This window comes from Lepisosteus oculatus, chromosome 7, assembly GCF_040954835.1.
Source record: "Lepisosteus oculatus isolate fLepOcu1 chromosome 7, fLepOcu1.hap2, whole genome shotgun sequence".
Classification (NCBI taxonomy): Eukaryota; Metazoa; Chordata; class Actinopteri; order Semionotiformes; family Lepisosteidae; genus Lepisosteus; species Lepisosteus oculatus.
This window is the reverse complement of record NC_090702.1, coordinates 5,103,967-5,122,596: the sequence shown is the minus strand read 5'-3', so window position 1 is coordinate 5,122,596 and position 18,630 is coordinate 5,103,967. Positions and strand designations below refer to the sequence as shown.

At 41.3% G+C, this 18,630-nt stretch overlaps 1 protein-coding gene across 4 annotated transcripts in view; it reads right to left on the bottom strand.

Moving 5' to 3' along the window:
* The window catches only part of mon2 (MON2 homolog, regulator of endosome-to-Golgi trafficking), a 69,997-nt gene extending 52,470 nt beyond the window's left edge, over positions 1-17,527 (bottom strand). For all 4 annotated transcript variants that reach the window (XM_015353281.2, XM_015353283.2, XM_006633807.3 and 1 more), the window contains exons 1-2: positions 17,035-17,527; positions 585-648 (exon numbers count right to left, since the gene is read on the bottom strand). In XM_015353281.2, the coding sequence (XP_015208767.1) occupies positions 585-648; positions 17,035-17,142 (172 nt within the window). In that variant the 5' untranslated portion in view covers positions 17,143-17,527. The remainder of the gene's footprint in view (positions 1-584; positions 649-17,034) is intronic.
* Between the last annotated feature and the right edge of the window lie 1,103 nt (positions 17,528-18,630).

Genomic DNA, 18,630 nt, shown 5'->3' with positions numbered 1-18,630 from the left:
TAAAAAAGAAAAATAAATAGCAACCAAAAACACAGAGGCCTCAAAATAAAAACCGCATAAGAATGATAGGTTTTTGGCACAGAAAATGGTACAAACCATTCAAGCTCCATCTTATTACAGTATATTGCTTTCAGAAGCCTGACATTTCACCGAATTGCTAACACAATTAGCATTTTTTTCAACTCATTGTGTCATTTAATGTAATTAATTACTGCAATATCCATTTCTGTGGGAAGATGATCAGAATCGATAGAAAGAAAAGAATCCCGCACAGAAACATGTAGTGGTCACCTTTAAGGTCAAGACCCTCTAAGCCTCTGTGTATTTCACCCTGAATTTCAAAATAACCGAGAAAAAAAACATTGCTTTAATACCGATGAGAAACGGCATTTCTGGTTGACTTAAACTACCGGCGACATAAATAAGCGTTTGTTTTTTGGTTTCTGAGAGAGGACTTGTGCTCTATTGAAGAGACTGAGCTCACAAGGATTTAAGTGTCTCCTCTTAGCGTGTGTCGGGCCTTGTTTCAGAAACAGAGTGAATCACACCAGCTTGCGCAGAAATGCCACAGCTCTCACGCCTACCTGCCAGGATGTCCGTGTTCCTGGAGGCTATCGTCTTGATTTTCACTATGCCCGATTCTGCAGCCTGAAAAAAAAAAGAGATGTGTATTACCGTAATTTTAATATTAAAAAAATCTAATAATATCTAGGCCTATCTTTCATGTTGACCAAGTTCCTTACAAAGGCTTTGAGCAATGTTTAGACACCGACGGATTTAAAAAAGAATGAACTGCATTCATATGAGTGCTTTTCATCCGCCAGAAGTACAGCATCTTTTCAAAGAATTCACGTTTGTGAAATGGCCAAAGGATGCACGCATATTTGTTAAACTCAATATTTTATTCAAAACCTGCATATGCAAAACTGAAGACCCTTAGGGGAAGATGCATCGAAATAAACATCAGCAAACACTAAAGAGAAAAAACCTGAAATATGTTGATTGCCTAAGTATTCAGACCTGTGAATTCAGTATGTGGTAGAAGCCCCTTTGAATATTATATTAATATAGTAGTATATTTGGCAGGAATTAAAGTCACAAGTTTGTGTACAGTACATCTCTACCAACTTCATACACTACCCTGGTGGTATTTGCGCCCATTTGTCTTGGCAGTTTTGCTCAAGGTCTCTCGAGTTGCTTGGGGATCACTTACAAACAGCAGTTTTCAAAACAAAGAGCCATAATTGGTTGATAAGGTTATTGGAGAGACCTGGGCAAATGTGTGCACATGGGTCAAGGGTGCTATTCATGCTTCTGTAACTACTTTCAGCAAATTAAGAGCACCAGCTATAAAGCATCCAAAAGTTTTAAATCCCCTACCTGTAAACACACAGACAATTCCCTTGTTCTTGCATGGTGTGGTAAAATTATAGCAAATTATTAAACAGCTTAACATAACAGTTAGGATCAAATACTTCTATAGATGCGGAGCAGTGGCTCTGTGGCTAAGGATCTGCGCCTGTGGCTGGAAGGTTGCAGGTTCAAATCCTGCAGCTGGCAGAGGAATCCTACTCTGTTAGGCCCCTGAGCAAGGCCCTTAACCCCAACAGCTCCGGGGGCGCTGTACAATGGCTGACCCTGTACTCTGACCCCAAGTTTCTCTCTCCCCGTCTGTGTGCCTGTGTGTCTCATGGAGAGCAAGCATGGGTCTGCGAAAAGACAAATTCCTAATGCAAGAAATTGTATATGGCCAATAAATTGATCCTATCTTAAATTCAGAACACCTTGGCGTTAACTGAAATCTATTTTTAATAAACAAAACGAAAATGAAATACTATACTTTATAATTGACAGAGCACTGGGAATCTGTCACACCTATAAGAAAAAAAACAAACATAAATCGGAAACGTATCTTGTGAACTAAAAAGCATTACAAATCGTGCACTACCCTTTATCAGAATAATGTTGTATTAAGAAAGAGAAGTCTCTCACAGCCCTAAATACTTTTGACTGCTGTCAAAATCCATTTTAATACTAGCAAACCCAGCTTTCATCAACGTCAGCACAACTTCTCATCCCGAGTTTTGAAAAATGAGCCTTTGTTGCACAAGTAAACGCTGCACTCTGCTTCAACTTTCCTACGGTTTCTGCTCATCTGCATAATCTTGTCCTGTTCACAGAACTCTTTTCCCTCCCTGATCGCCTAGTTCAAGGAGTTCAAATGACAGACGACCGCACAACCCTCTCAGTATGACAGCTCAAATTTAAGTTCTGTTACATCAGTGCACTGGCTCGGTCTCCTGTAAACGCTTCAGAATAAAAAAAAAAGGATTGCTTTTAGGAAGGTCTGTTAAGCAAAATACACACAAAAGCCAAGTTTTTTGCATTTATTAGGATCTGCATGACTTCTATTCTTTTTTGGGTGTGTTTAGCAGCACTTGTTGCAGATGCAGTGCAGTTGCAATTCTTAAATTTTACACATTAATATACACCCACAATCAGAAACAGGGGATTGACACAGCAGTAAAGGGTGTTTAATACAGTGATAAGCAATACGATTCCCTACCACCCCTTCTAAAAGTGTCTCTCCTGACAATCTAAGAATAGTCAAACGAATGTTACTCTGCACACCACATCCATAACATCTCACCTGGACCTTGTCTCTCACTCCACTGGATCTGTTCAGCCAGCCTGACACCCATCCTTTCTGGGATTTTATTTTTTACCACCAACGCACCTGAGGCAACACAGGTTTGTAGAACCGCTCCATTTCTCTAGGGGCTTCGTATTTCGTTTTTGCTTCGCAGGACGGAGCGTGCCCCGTCTTTCGCCAAAAAAACACAAAACAAACGGAATGTGCCGACTTGCTGAAACGGTCATATGCGGTGCGATATCGTATCGCCAAATACAGAAATAATAAAAAATTTTCCCCAGTGGTGGGTGCGAGAAATAACCAGGGCACGGGAGAAAGGAGGTGAAGTGTGGGAGATAAAGATGGAGACAAAAACAGAGAAAAAGGGTGAAAGAGGGAGACCGAATGAATGTACCCCATATCACCATATCGTACTGAACAGCTGTATTTGCTGTCCCTTCGAGCGCCGACAGTATAAATGAATGCAGTCTCACACGCTCACTCCACAGGTAGGCCGCATTCCATACAGTGAAATGACCCACTTAACTCCAGTCCTAAACTCACAGGATTATTCACTTCTGCCCTCAATGCCAGATTTCCAAAACGGCAAAAATGAGACATTTGCTACCAACGGGACCGAAAAAAAAAAAACTACTTCACAGCCATCGACTGTGACAAATAAGGAAGGTGAAGCACAAAAAGGCAATCAAAAGCCTTTTCTGTAACTTGATTCACAAACTGCACCAATGAAGAGGAAAGCAAAAATGTGGAACACGCCTAGGGCAGTGAAATGTATATTTAATATCCAGCAAGAAAACACAGCATGGCCGCCCAACCTACAATTACAGTCCTTCCACAAATACAATCGCTTATTATTTTTGAATAATAAATAATAATTATAAATAAATGTGGGGCTGCACATTGCTTAGGCCAAAAATATATTTTACACCACAAAGACGTACATGACTGAATGTAATGTATTGATACCACTGGGACACACACAACTGAGTGCCAAGCAGCCATGAAATAAAAAACTTGTATATATATATATCAGCCTTTTCCAAATGAAAGTTTTACTGACAGTCCTCGGGCAGGATTTGTTCATTATCTGCTAAGGTAACATTTATAACTTACTCCGCTATAAAAGTTTAGCCTTTAAAATGGTTCTGGAGATTAAAAATAGATACTGTAAGGAAAGTTCTCTAATATTCTGATCACAGTCGCAGCAATTTTCTTTTACAGCTGGATGTCTGCCCATAGCAGAAACACTAGTTTACTATCTGCTTCTTTGGTATGTGCTCAACAGACACAGTCACTGGCTGACCATACAATGATCAAATTGAAACTTCACACAGAGGCCTTTGAAAACTTGAACAGCTGACATGTATAGGCATAATTTAAATACATCAGAAACTGAGAAACAGTTGGGAGGGCTTCTCGTAATTCTTGATTTATTTAAAATAAAATTGGGTAGTACCTGATCATTGTTTGTGAAGCCTCTGGTGGCTGTAAGACTTCACACCTTGCCCATAATTAAGCACACAGCAGTGCACATCTGAGGCTTGCGAGGCACCTGTGAGTTTGTAGCGATTAACAAGGAAAGCCACTCTGTTTCTTCAGCTCCTACCAGCTCTCCTGAAGATAACAGCCCGTCAGAAGGAAACTGAACACGACAGCGAGCCTGTCAGGGGAGTATGTGCGTGTTCCTCCATTCCTCTGTGCAAATTCAGGGGGTTATAAGGGAGAGCCCCATTAATGAACTGCTGTCTCTGCCAAATCAGAGCGGCTTAAAATTGATTAACAGGGGTCCCGATGCCAACAGTTGTGAAGGAAGAAGAAAAGAAAAAACATGACCTTGAGGCTTTTGAACAGTGACCACAGCAACAGGAAGATACAGAACTCAAGAGGAAACCGAACAGAGATCCCTTGTTACTCGTCGCCTTTGTGTGGGTAAACACCACAGGCCGAGAGAGCACACCGGACCTCTCTTCTGGAAAGAGGAGAGGAGTAGCAGCTTTGCCAATGGCCGATTTGACTGGCTCAGGAGGAAAAACGCACACTCTCGTCCCCGAGCTCCTCCTTCATGCTCTGCCCAGCGGAATTCTGGGAGCTCATTTTGCCTTGATCCAAGTCCCCCCCAAGTGAAAATTCGCAGCACGTTAAATACAGTGTACAAAGCGAGAGTAACAAGAAAGAAAATCTCGGGGTGCAAGGAGCTCGCAGTAAATAAAAATAATAATAATAAATCAGATGTATTATAACAGGGCATGTGGAGAATGCATGCTCTCCTCATGTCTGCATGTCTTTCCTCCGGGTGCTGAGACATACCAGTAGGTTAACTGGTTTCAGGGAAAACTGACCCTGCTGCGCGTCTGCGTGCCCTCTGATGGATGTACCCTGCCTTGTGCCCACTGCTTGCCAGGACAGACTCCGGCTCCCCCATTGCATTAACTGGGTAGGAAATGGATGGACGGAATGTAACATTACATTTAATGTACTAGGTCAAAATCTAAAAATGACTATTCTAATGACTAGGAATACAGTTGGCACACACTGTAAGGCATATTTATAGTAGGAGCTCCAGGCTTCTGTAAGAACTAGAGGGAGAAAGGGGTGAGGAGAGGCTCAGACAGAAATGAAGTTCCAGTTCCTGGCAGATCCACAGGGAGCTGGAGGGGAGAGAAAGGGCGCGAGGAAGAGAATTTAAAACACTGCCATTAAAAGAGACAGAGATGGGAAATGGACCAGAGGAGAATAAAAGAAGCACAGCGCTGTTAAGTTCCATCTGACTAAGAGAAAAGAAGGAGAGACATTTCGTCCTATACTTGTGCGTGTTCATCTCCCTTTTATCTGCGGCCAGCGGGCATATGTTTAATTTTATAAGGTGGTTTTACAACCTTGGAATTGATTTTGCAATTAAACTACTCATGTTCACAGGAATTGAACATAAACTAAATGACACAGTGAGAACAGCAATATCGGCGTACAAGGCACCAGTGCCAGAACTGGACTGGATTTCATGATTCCCAGCTGTGCACACTGGATAATCCTCTACCGCAGCAAACAAATCTACCATCGTTGTGACCTGCATGGTTGGCAAAAGAGTTTATGCACCTATCTGCGATGCAGAGAAAATCTGCACAAGAAAGACATGCTGGCTGTCTTCCTTTATACCATGAATATACATCAGCTTCACAAAGCAACAATGCATGAAGTAATTTAATTAAAGGAAAGTCAGATTACAAAAACTAGGAACAAGCAAAGGTTAATTCACGGTAAACCCCAGACAGTTTCTTGGCACGGGTCAATATACAGCAGAAGAGTCTTCTGTGTTGAAGAAGGTACAACAACAGCAATTCTGCTATGTTTCAGGATGGGATTATCGTAAAATGTGCCTTCTCTAGAACTGATTACTGCAACTCCCTGCTCGCTGGGGTGTCTACTGTAAATCCACTCTGAACAAACCACAATGTCCAGACTTTGTCAGTCAGAATCCTGGCCAAGGGTGTGTACAAGCGATCACATTACTCCTATCCTGGAGTCCTTACACTGGCTTCCAGTCAGGTTTCGTATCAATTCAAAGCCTTCATGGTCACCTATACAATGTGGCTTGCACCTCAGTACCTGTTTGACTTATCTTCCTACTCCCCTACCTTGCAACCTTCGTTTGTTTGACTTTGGTCTCCTGTCTGCCCCCAAGTTCATTTACATACTATGGGTGACAGGGCCTTCTCTTGCTGTGCTCCAAAGCTCTGGTATTCTATCCCCAAGAATATCAGAGAGTCACCTACACTGAGCACTTAAAATCCAGACTCTTTGTTGTAAAAGCTTTTATTTGATTGATGGCTACGTCTGTCCCTCTTTATCTTCTACTGCATCCTAAAACCTTCTGTTTATTTGTGCTAATTTTTAATCTCCAATCTTAGTTGTTGTTTTTCTTTACTGTTTCCTGTAAAGCCATTTGAGAAGATGCAATATAAAACAAAGTTTCATATTATTATTTACTTGTTCCTTGGCAGTCCATACATATTGACCTAATTCCCCGCTTGAAACATTTTGAAAATGCATGCTTTCCCTTTTTCGTCATGCCCTTGCTGTTTTTTTTAATCCAGCCAGTTTGCGACACCGGAAGAAATGTGAACAATTGAAAACGCATGAAACCCACATTACTGTCAGGACACAGAGTCAGTCAAACACGCCCAAAGCTTGGCTGTGCAGTGGCGCTCGGCAGCGTTTTCGAAACCAAGAGTGTCGTCTGCTTCAGTGAGCTGCAGCTATACAATGTGCAAATTGTCCCCAAGCTGGGTGAAACCAACGCACAAGGCACAGGCTGTATTCAGGCTTCTCACAACAGCGGTTATTGCTTAAAGGAAGCCGTTCCACCTGGCTGTGAGAAGGGAGGACACCTGGGTTCAAAATTTAATCACAGAGCTTAGAAACAGCAAAGACAAAGGTCAAAGAAAACACATTTTAAAAATTAGGACTATGCCTCTTCCCACTCAGTGAAACATTTTTGAAACCCTGTATTTTCACACTGTCCCCCCCCCCAGTAGCCGACACATAGAACCTAAGTCTCTTCCACCTGCTCGTTAGCGACTCTGGCACTGATAAGTCCTCTTTATCAAGGAGGTCAGCAGAGCAGGCAGTGCTGATTCTGTGGAAAGTCTGGCACCTCCTTGTCAATTCAGGCTGCCTAACTCGAGCGCACATCTATGGCATAAAACACTCCAGGGTGGCGGATGTGCTGTTAAGGCCTGGGACAGAGTGACGTCTCCACCCACAGGAGACGTGGCAGAATTGCAGGTGACTTATTCAATTTTGTTTATTCTCTGTCCGTTACAGCGCAAGCTCACACGACCCAAGTGTCACCGCCAATGGCCATATTAGCTCTCAAAGCTGCACCCCTCCCAAGGTCTACAAAGGATGTCACACTGCAGACACTGTTTCTAGGTAGAGCACTGGCTTTCTGTATGGGATGGCGCCAAGAAACATTTTTGTGGTATACTCTTGGCCCAAGACTTAAGATCTCCCTACTCCTCTTCTTTCCTATTGTCAGACAGTCGCGATCAAGAATTATAGTGTCAGCAGCAAGGAACATCACCAAGCTACCTCATTTACATATCATGGGCACCGTTCCAGCGAAGACTTAAGACCATAAGTAACATGAGGACACCAGTTAGCCCTTTAAGCTTGTTTGTTCAGTCAAATATGGGATTCTCATCCAGCTGTTTCTTGAAAGAAACCAAGATATTGGCTTCAAAGTGCCTCCTGTTCTCACTTTTTATTGCATGTTTCCCCTTGTGTCCTCAGGTCCATGTATCGCTGGTGAATTTGAAGAAGTCCATTGGGCTGTACTTATCGATACCTTTGAGGATTCTGAATACAGGTCTCCTACAGAAAACAGCTATTAGCATCATGTGCATCGCAGTAAACCTCTTACAAGAATTTCAGACGATATTAGAAGCAGACACTGTTTTAAAGGTAACTGAAATGAAATAGTTCAGGTGGGTAGCTGCGTCAGCTGAAATGAAATGCCCATGTGGACTCTATGAGAGGGGAGAAGGCACACACTCACCTTTCAAACCTAATAAGAGAACAACAGGCTGCTTTTTTGAAGAAACATCTGCCACATCTGCCTAAATGTGTTATTATGGATTTATGTTCTGATGCTGATGTCTTTGTGCAAGGTGAATTAGTTTTACAGGCTAGTGCCATAACACGGTTTAGTTTAAAACCCATTTTCAAGGAAACCTAGATAACAAAACAAACTAGCGTTTGCCACCAAAGCACCAAATACCTCCAGCGTGATTTATCCTGTTTTTATAAACTTCAGACAAAGAAGCATTAATATAGGATTACTGCTGCCGAGATTAACCAGTAGGCTCTCCGAAATCTCTACACACAGAATTAATGTGCAAACGCTGTTTAGACCCGCAAAATGCTTCAAGCCAGCCTCTCCATACTGTAAAAGTTCTTTAACTTAATCTATAAAAACAAAAACTTCATCTACAAAACAGTGGTCTGCTTTCTAATGTTTTCAGATGTTTATAAGGTCGGAGTTCCACATCTAGTGTACCTTTTTTCCCCACCTATGAGAGAAGAATTAGGTACTGTACTGCACACTCTCCATTATCAAATATCTGTATTCGATAACACTATCACATTGCGAGATCTAAATTGTGCTCTGTTACCAAGAAGGAGGATTTAAAAATGTTAAAGATGTCAATATAAACAATCAAACCCCTGGGTCGCTTGTCATTTTCATCATGGCCCTCGCCCCTTGACTTTCCCCAGACACATTCAAGACAGTCGCCACGTCAGCGAGCTTCAGTGGGGCTGCCAGTTGTGAGTTACAGAGTGATACAGCTGCTGACCATAAATGATATATAAATGAGACTTTGGTCAGGTCTTAATTGTGCAACACATCTCCGCTGCCTTCTGATCTTTAAACTTTAAACATCCCCGATTAACCTTAACTTCTAGTTTGTCACCTGCCTGAACACAGACAGAGCAATTAATTCAACACAAAAGCTATTCCTTTTAAGACGAGGAACGCATCAAGCAAACACATGCTGTGCAAATCAGCATACAGCTAGCTAATTCTCCCTGAATACCTTAATCTTCCTGTGCCCCCTGCTTTCTTACTGAACTTTTCAGTTATAATAAAATCCTTATACTTATTTAGCGCTTTTCTGGACACTCCACTCATTTTACAAGGAATGGGGAATCCTTAAAAAAAACAGCATAAGAAGCCATACAGAGATGGGGGATAATTAGGAGGCCATGACTGGTAAAGACCAGGGGAAAATTTTAAGTTCATGCTGAATTACAACACTGTGCTTTGTAAACTCCCTCAGGACACAGTGTTTTTGACATATGACTCTGAATTTGAGATCGCCTCACCTTTCCTGACGCTGTGTTTGCCATGTTTTAAACATTAAAGTTTGGCACACTCCAAAACTAGTTCCGTTTCTGCTCACACACCATTTTAGTCCTTTTTCAATTTAGAAATATCCAGCCAACTGTCATTCAAGACAAATAAAAGGCGGAGTGAGAGTTAAGAAACAAAGAAGTGTATACAAAAGCACAAAAAATTAATATAGAAAAACAGTTCTTAAACAACAGCAGGAACTGACAAACAGGTTACACTTCTATGGACTGTTTTATAGCACCGTTTTATAGAACTTTGGTTTCTGAGTAATTGGGTGTGCAATTGTTAGAAATGTTACTTCCCTACTGTAGCAAAATTAAAATAGAAAAGTGACTGAAATTGTGGTTAAGCCTTTTGGAGTGTTGTAGAACATAACTGAAATTCTCCTCCATTTTTTTTACTTAATTTAGTGTAATGTGCCCAGATAAAGCCGCACCAACAAACCAAATGTATCAGATTGCCCACCAGTTTATTTTCAGGTACATGAAACTCAATTTATTTAGTTCAAAGAATCAGACTGACCCTTTTTTAACCACTGAAATTGGTTAAAAAAACTGCACGTGATACGTCTGGTCACCCTGAAAAATAAAAATCACTTTACTAGGATTTGTAGCCAGTATTAGGGTATTGACTGCATACAACAGTGCAGGAGCTTTCAAGATGGAGCAGTTAAAAATTGTGTAAAACCAACATTATGAGCAGTTCTTGCTTATGGAGATGCATTAAATTAAAGAAAATTGTGGGTCTGCTACTAGGCCCACTGCCTTTGAGAACACTTGATTAAAAACATCTGTATACTGTTGATGAAGTTAGAAAAGTGACTCAGAAAAGTTTGTACAACACCCTTTGCATTATGCTGCGATTATGGCCAAAGAAACAGAGAAAAAGAAACAGCAACACACAGCAATACGCAGCAACACACTATGTTTAACTTTCAGGCATAAGCAGTGAGTCGCACAACCATTGTTTTCGGGTGATCACAGGCACCAGAGAAAAACTGCTACTCTGCCTAAGAAATCAACAGATATTAAAACTTCTACAAATGAAAACAGGAACTAGGAAAACATTTCTGTGCATCACTGCTATGAGACAGTTAACCGCAACAGTGAGTGAAACCCAGCAGTTCTTGACTTGGGAACGACAAGAACATTTTTATTTCATTAATACAAAAACAATAGGGATCCTCAACACAGGCATTGTTCAGAGCTACAGGGCTCCACAAAATAGTCTTTGTCTTTGCAGATAACCCCGTTTGAAATAACCCCGTTTTTATGTTATTTTGGATACAATATATTATTTCTATAAAAGACCAGAATATCTTCTCTCGGTTTTGACGACCTGAAGATCAAAAGGATTTTTTCTTTTCTTTAACATAAAAGAAATACTCGGACTTATCTCTCTTTCCAGACTGCCACGCTGCCTATTAGAACTTTTCAAAGAATGCAACTTTCAGCTGACCGTCAGCAAAATAATCTAACGAGCACATTCAGTTCATCGGCATCTCTCAAACTAGAACAATTTGTGATGAAGTGTTTTTTTATACACCTGGGGAAAAAAATCCTTCTCCTTTGTTCAACATTGTACTATATACACACCACAGTAAAGGTAGCAGTTAAAACATCACCCACCAGGGAAAGAGGAACACACACAATCATTTGTATATCCAGTTTCAATTGCTTTCCATAGTCGTTCGTGCTGAACACACAACTGCAATTTCGCAATCTGCACAAAAACACTATGGCCTGTTCATGACACGACATGACAGAGGCCAAAAGAAACAGCTTGCCGTCCATGTTCGATGAAAAACAAAGGCTGAAAAGACGTACAACTGGGGGAAATGTGAATATTAACCCCCTGGTACACAAGCCTGACGGCCACCAGCGTCACATTATTGTGACAAACTGACACATTTTAAATAAGACAAGACAACACACACCATGGAGTGTGATAGCTGTTGAGGCACAAACAAGTGAACTGGAAGGACTGACTAGGAGTTCTTTCTGATGTGCAGCTGTTGCTATCATACTGAATGTCCAATTAGGGCTTCAATGATGCGGTAGCAGACGACCGCTTTGCACTTTCACTGAAATGCCCGTCTCGAATTCTGCTGAATTTCTCCTTTAAAGCACTTTATTTCTGCCAGATATTGCGAAGAATGGACAACAGTGTCAGAAATACAAAAGGTAAAAATACTACTAAATGAGATCAGCATAGTGTTGCAATTATTTCGGTATTTGTTTTTTAATTCTGAACACATAACTGTGTGTTTTAGTCAGATGTTCTGACCAGGTCTGCAGCTGGTGATATTTTAGGTTCTTCTGCTTTGATCATTAAAATCGAGCTCGAAAGATGCAGTAGTAAGTCGCTACTCTCCAATGTCACTTAAATGCTTATGAAGTTTTCCTTAAAAAAAACTTTAATAATGCCAGAAACCACTTAAGATACCTTTGAAGGTCTTCAATTATGCCTTAAAAAACTACAAAACGTGTTTCAATGACTTCCGGATTCTGTTTTTGTAAAATCTGAATACCTCACTAGACAGTTCATTCAAATTTATTTTGTCAGATGCTGGTGATCCTTTGGCATCCACAATGACACTGAATGCGGAAAACAGATTTTCTTCTTCAATCATAAATTTAGCATATTGCTTAAGAAAGCAGAGTAGCCTTAAGAAGACAGCAAAGGCATTATTTACAAAAACCACAAACCCAAAATAAATAGCACCAGATCACCAAGAGCAGCATTAAATAGTATAAAACTAGCATTACTGTAAGCATGACTAAGACAGAAATTCAAAATTCAAAAAGGCATGAGCAAACCTTTAATTTGTATAACGGCTGGTTAGGTTTAATCCATTTCCACTGAGTGACAGTATTACATTTATCAGATATAGAGCAAATAAAATGATATTTATTTTGAGCCGAGTATGAGCCACTTGCCGGCAGTTTATCTATTTTCTCACAAAAGTAATTTATTCTGATGATCCTTGTTGTAAGAGCCACATATTTAAAACACAAAAAGTGTGCTGTCAGTTGTGCTTTAAAGTGCACAACTGTAAACCTGGACAATATATGAAAAGAAAATTTATGACGACGTTAGACGCCAATATAACAATAAATTATATATCCTTTAACAACTACTGTACATACCAATTCAATATAGATAGCTGAAACCATACATCTTCCATAAGTAAATCGTAAATTACATAGTGTGCAGAAGAAATGTATAAAAAGGGTAGAGACATGATTTAATTTAAATTATCATAAAACCGTTTGTTGGCGTCAGTTCTGAACAAATGTGGAAATGATAAAGCACTATCAACACGTTTGAACAGTTTTAGATCCATTTTAGCAAAGCGCGTCACCACCCAACATTTTAAAGGAAAACGTTTTAAGGATATGGAGACCTGGGACAGTAATTTTAAACTCTGTAAGTAATTAAACAGTCCTCACTGGAGACTAAAGTGAGCCGCTCGCTCTGTTCATAAATTACGCCTTTGCGATAAAGCGATAACCTTTACATTTTTGTAACACAGGGCCCAAAACCTTGAGATACAGCAGACAATTTCAGCACAAACCACACTCCACAGAGGGCGAAAAAGTGAACTGGGTGGAAAATCTGAATCTCTCCCAGTTATACAGTAAACCCTGCAGGAAGAGTTTGATTACACAATACACACAGTATTTTAAACTGGTCGGGTGGGTTAGAGCACATTAAACTGAGGTGTGCCAAGTTCACAGTTTTGTTTTTCCCCAGAGCAGAAGAGCTTTGCATGGCTTCCTTCTTTAATGTGAACTACAAGGCAGTCCTCTTTTCACTGTTTGAAAATGTATTCATGTTGTTAATTATTCTGTTTATCAGTGTGGTGTCCCATGCTCAGCTTTTCACCCCCAAAGGATCCCAGAGTGAGCACTGCTGCTGGAATTGGGGCTCTGGGTTCAATTCCAAACCTGGGGAGCTATCTGTGTGGAGTTGTATGTTCCCCACGGATGCTCAAGTTCCCCCCCCCCACAGTCCAAAGGCATGCTGGTAGATTAAGTGGCTTCTGAGAAAATGTACCCTAGTGTGAGTGTGTGCTCTCTGAGGGACTTGCATCCTGTCGAGGGTGTACCCTGCCTTGCGCCCACTGCTTGTCAGGATAGACTCCAGCTCCCCCATTGCATTAACTGGGTAGAAAATTGATGGATGTACTGTAACATTACATTTGATATATTCGGTCAAAATCTAAAAATGACCATTCCAATGACTAGGGATACAGCTGGCACACACTGTAAGGCATATTTATAGTAGGAGCTCCAGGCTTCAGTCAGAACTAGAGGGAGAAAGGGCAGAGGAGAGGGATGAAGCAGTTAGAAAGTGGATGGGTGCACTATTTATAAAGCATCCAGAGTGTCATACATATATAAACACAAAAGGAGACCCATTTAATCCATTACTGAAGTGCGTCACACACCTTGGTGACACTCGACAGCTGTTATGCATAAGCAGCCCCACTGCACGTCAGATCAGGTGAAGAATTGAGAAACTGCTTCAGTATTTTCAACTGCCAGCAACCATATCACCCTGCAACTCACAACTGGCAGCCCCACTGAAGCTCAGCAGGTGTGAGCCTGGTCACTACCTGGATGGGAGACCTCCTGGGAAAAACTAAGGTTGCTGCTAGAAGAGGTGTTAGTGGGGCCAGCAGGGGGCGCTCACCCTGCGGTCCATGTGGGTCCTAATGCCCCAGTATAGTGACGGGGACATTATACTGAAAAAAGACGTTGTCCTTCGGATGAGACGTGAAACTGAGGTCCTGACTCTCTGTGGTCATTAAAAATCCTAATAATCCCCATCTCTGAATTGGATTCATTACTCTGCTCTCCTCCCCACTGAGACCTGTGTGTGGTGAGAGTACTGGTGCACTATGGCTGCCGCAGTGTCATCCAGGTGGGGCTGCACATTGGTGGTGGAGGGGATCCCAATTACCTGTAAAGCGTTTTGAGAGGAATGTCTAGAAAAGCGCTATATAAGTGTAAGCATTACATTATTACTATATTACTATTATTATTAATTAATGCAGATTTTTAGGAAATGCAGAGTGGAATTTAGCCAGGACATGCAGGTTAGCACCTTTGTGCTTTCAAACAGTGCCATGGGATCTTTTAATGGTCAAGTAGGCAGGACTTTGATTTAATCACTCATTCGATGCACAGCAGCTCCTGCAGCACATAGTGCCCAGCTTCCATACTGGAGCGTTGGTTTGTAAACCAACGATAGATGATAGATGAGTGCCGCCAACACTTTTCATTAGAGGTCTGTCACCCCAGCAAGTTCTTAACAACATTCCCATGCATTGATCACAGAGGCAACATACTGTATACTACGTAGGAGAACTGCATACTAAAAGAATACATGTAGAAGGTGTCTCAAAGTGCTTGTGGGCAATGGGCTCTAAAACCATGCTTTTGCCTTAGCTTGAATATGGTGAACTTTGCTAGGTCTCATACTGATAAAATCTGCATTTTGAGGTCCGTTTACCAGACCTAAACTGATAAAGAGTTGGGAAATTGCCTCAAGAGAGAAATTTCAATAAAAAAACGTTAATAAAGAGAAGAGCAAGTCGGAGAAGGGAACTACTTTTTTGTTCATTTTACTCTTTCTTTCTCGGTGGAATGCAGACTTGGCAGAGCTAAGATGCATTGGTGGTGGTGGAGGGGAGTCCCCATTACCTGTAAAGCGCTTTGAGTGGAGTGTCCAGAAAAGCGCTATATAAGTGTAAGCAATTATTATTATTATTATAACGTCTGAGGGGGAAAGAGCACTTTAGGAAGAGAAACTACACTCCGGTCCAGAAGACGGCTCCCACACCACACAGCTCCGTGCCCTCGATGCACAGAAGTCATCATGCTAACCAAGGTGCTGGTTAACAACAGCTAACCATCAGGGTGAAGAGCAGGGCACGTCACACAGACATACAGCAAATTATATCAGCATCCTGTATACATCACGATTTCAGTACAACAAACACATTTGAAAATGTATTCTTAATGAGTAGAATAAGTGAAATTCTAAGTCAAGTACTACCCCTGTCACGGTTTTTCATTTTTAAGCTAAAACATGGTTGGTCGGTGAGTCCAAAAAGACTACTTTGTTAAAGGAGTGCAACACCTTTTGATGGATGAAGACAGCATGTTCAAGAATTGCAAATTACACCAGGGGAATATTTGGTTTTCGTTGTAGAACAGTGGTAGAAACAGACAGACTCCATCACTAAGTTTCTGTAAAACTTGTAGGTACAGGGCTTTTTTTTTTAAATAGACATTCAATTGTCACTTCCGCTTTGCAATCAAGGTGTTTTTGTTTTCGTCTTTGTTATTGTCATGAACAGTAAAGATAACGTACACACTGTATAACGAGGTCATCACAGGCTATTAGAAAAGCCAGTATTGTATCCGATAAAGCTCCTACACAGAATAATAGAATTGATTACAAAATACACGGAAAAAATATTTTAAAACACCCTTACACTAATTACTCAGCATGTGATACCTCTTTATCTGAGTTTCGAAAATTAAATAACACATTTTAAGCACCCCACGTATTCCTAACCTAGTTTTTTCATACGAGAAAAATAAAACGTCTAATAGAACATCGCAAATCTCAGTATCATTTACAGTTGAACACTTCTTAGCTTCCGATTTCTTTGAAATGTTAACAGACTATTCTTTACGAGTTTGTCTAAGCTGACTTGGCACGATTTCTATCATACTGTGCATGTTACAGCATAACCTAACGCTGGACGCTGAAGTTGTAACTATGACTGGGTGTGAAATATGATGGATTTGGCTAACACAGAATGGGCTTTCTGAGTGAGAATCGTGTCTGCGAGGCTTGGTTGGTACAGTTGTACAACTTTGACAGAGCCGCTGCAGAGTATTTTACAAACTGGATTAAAAAACAGGGTTTGAGCAAGGAAAAACCTGTAAACTGGTATACAGTGCTGCGATCTCAACAGAGATCACTCAACAGAGTGCAATATCACAGGTTTTCCCTTCCCTGCAGAAGTGCCGACTGTTCACGGTGACTTTTTGTCAAGCTTTCTGACAACACCTGCGCTACTTGACAAGAGCTCTGCTAAAGAAAAAAAAAGTGATATGTTGCAGCCGAGGATACCACATAACCATGTAAACAGATCCATGCCTGCTGCAAATAAAAGTTGCTTCGCTTTTTATTTTTTGGGTGGGTGGGCTACTTTCTATCGTTTCGGGTTACCCAAATCGCAAAAATACCAACAAAAAATAATGCACTACATTTGCTGGCGGTACCGACTCACCCTCTCTCGATACCACACACAAAGCGCATACCCTGACTGCTCGTTGGCACACGAAAACGCATGCCTTACGCCAAACCCACCTCCCTGAATGGATTGCACTTCGTGTTATTTAAAAAAAAAAACAGGCAGCAACCACGCGTGATATTTTCTTCGTACCTCTTTCACGGGGGGGAATTTCTTCCTGCACTCCATTGACAGCGATCGCAGATCGGTCTGCATGTTCTCAAGTAATTTCTTCACCGCCTCGGGGCTGCTCGTAGTCATTTTCGCTGCGCCTCTTGTATAAAATCCTCCCGATACAAAAAAAAACAAAAACAACAACAACAAGGCGATCGCAGTCCTACAGCACGATCCGGCCTACTTTTTCGCTCTTGTGTGAAAATAAAATCGCCGTGCGTGTACCACTCGTACGTCAGCGTCCATTGACATAGACGGTGCCACTTTCTCCTTCCAAGCCGACACGACAGCAAAGACGACGCAAGCTTGCGCCTTTTCTTTCATCAAAATCCAGTCGCGACGCGGCAGGCTGTCACCGCCACCATCCTGCCAGATCGGGATGCCGGTTTGCTGCTGTATTGGCAAATTTCAACCCCGGGTTTCCTCTGCCTCCAGCCTCCACCATTTGCTGTGCCGTTCCGATCCCACAATGCCCGAGTGCACACTGACACGTCACACACACTTCCGTAAACAGTTGCCGGATCTCACGGGAAACATTACAGCGCCCCCTGCTGCAACTACAGGAGACGACATATACATTACAAATAAGTTGTGGATGTGATAATAGCCAATCGGTGCGCTACCTATCACAAAAGTTTTCCCATGAGCAGCCTACTGTTGCGCCTTTTAGTGCATTTTCGAGTTAAAATTAGAAGGTAGACGCGTAGCCAGATATATTATTGTTACAGTCACCTTTAACAATCAGCTTGTATTGACATCCATAGTTTCCTCTTTGTGAGGAGATACAGTACAACACACATACGGTGCCTTTAAGGACGCATAAGCAACTGGGACGTTAGGTAGAGATGCATGCGTGAACCCTTTCTTATGAAAATTAACATACTGCAGAAATTTGGATAGAAAAAAAGCCGTACCATATATTTTTGTCTATTACTGTTAATTCATCTATAACTCAATGAGCCAGCTTCCAAAGGGGATCGTCTGCATCTTTGTATTAACATAACGCAACAGACGAAGCAGGAATTATCCGTTTAGTCATTATACGAAAACAAAAGCCCAGTCCTGATAAGGGTTATGACAACCCAGGGCCTGTCTCAGAAGAATAGAGTGTAAATCAGAACTACCCCTTGATTGGGATGCCAGTCCATCACCCATGAAGGAAGGAACATGCAGACTCCACACAGACCATTGTCTGGAATCCAACTGAGGACCCATGAACAGTGAGCAGCAGCCCTAATAACTGTTTCGCCAATTGATCTTTATGCTCTCACTACATCATACTCAGAAAGGCGTTAAAATTGTCCAGTGTTTTAGTTAGAACAGTTTTAGAAAAGTTCAAGGAAAAAAAGCTGTAACTCTCTGAGGAAAAAGAGACAAGCCACATACAGAGCAAGTAATCAAATTTCTTTCGTTTTGAACAGAAGAAATTACAAAGGAGATGTATTCAAGAAATTCAAATGTTGTATACCCATCAAATGAACTACTTCAGATAATTTGGTTAATCTGTTTATTTTCTAATCTGCCTAATCTTACTGAAAAAGCAATCACAGCAAGCTTGAATAGGTGACAATATGC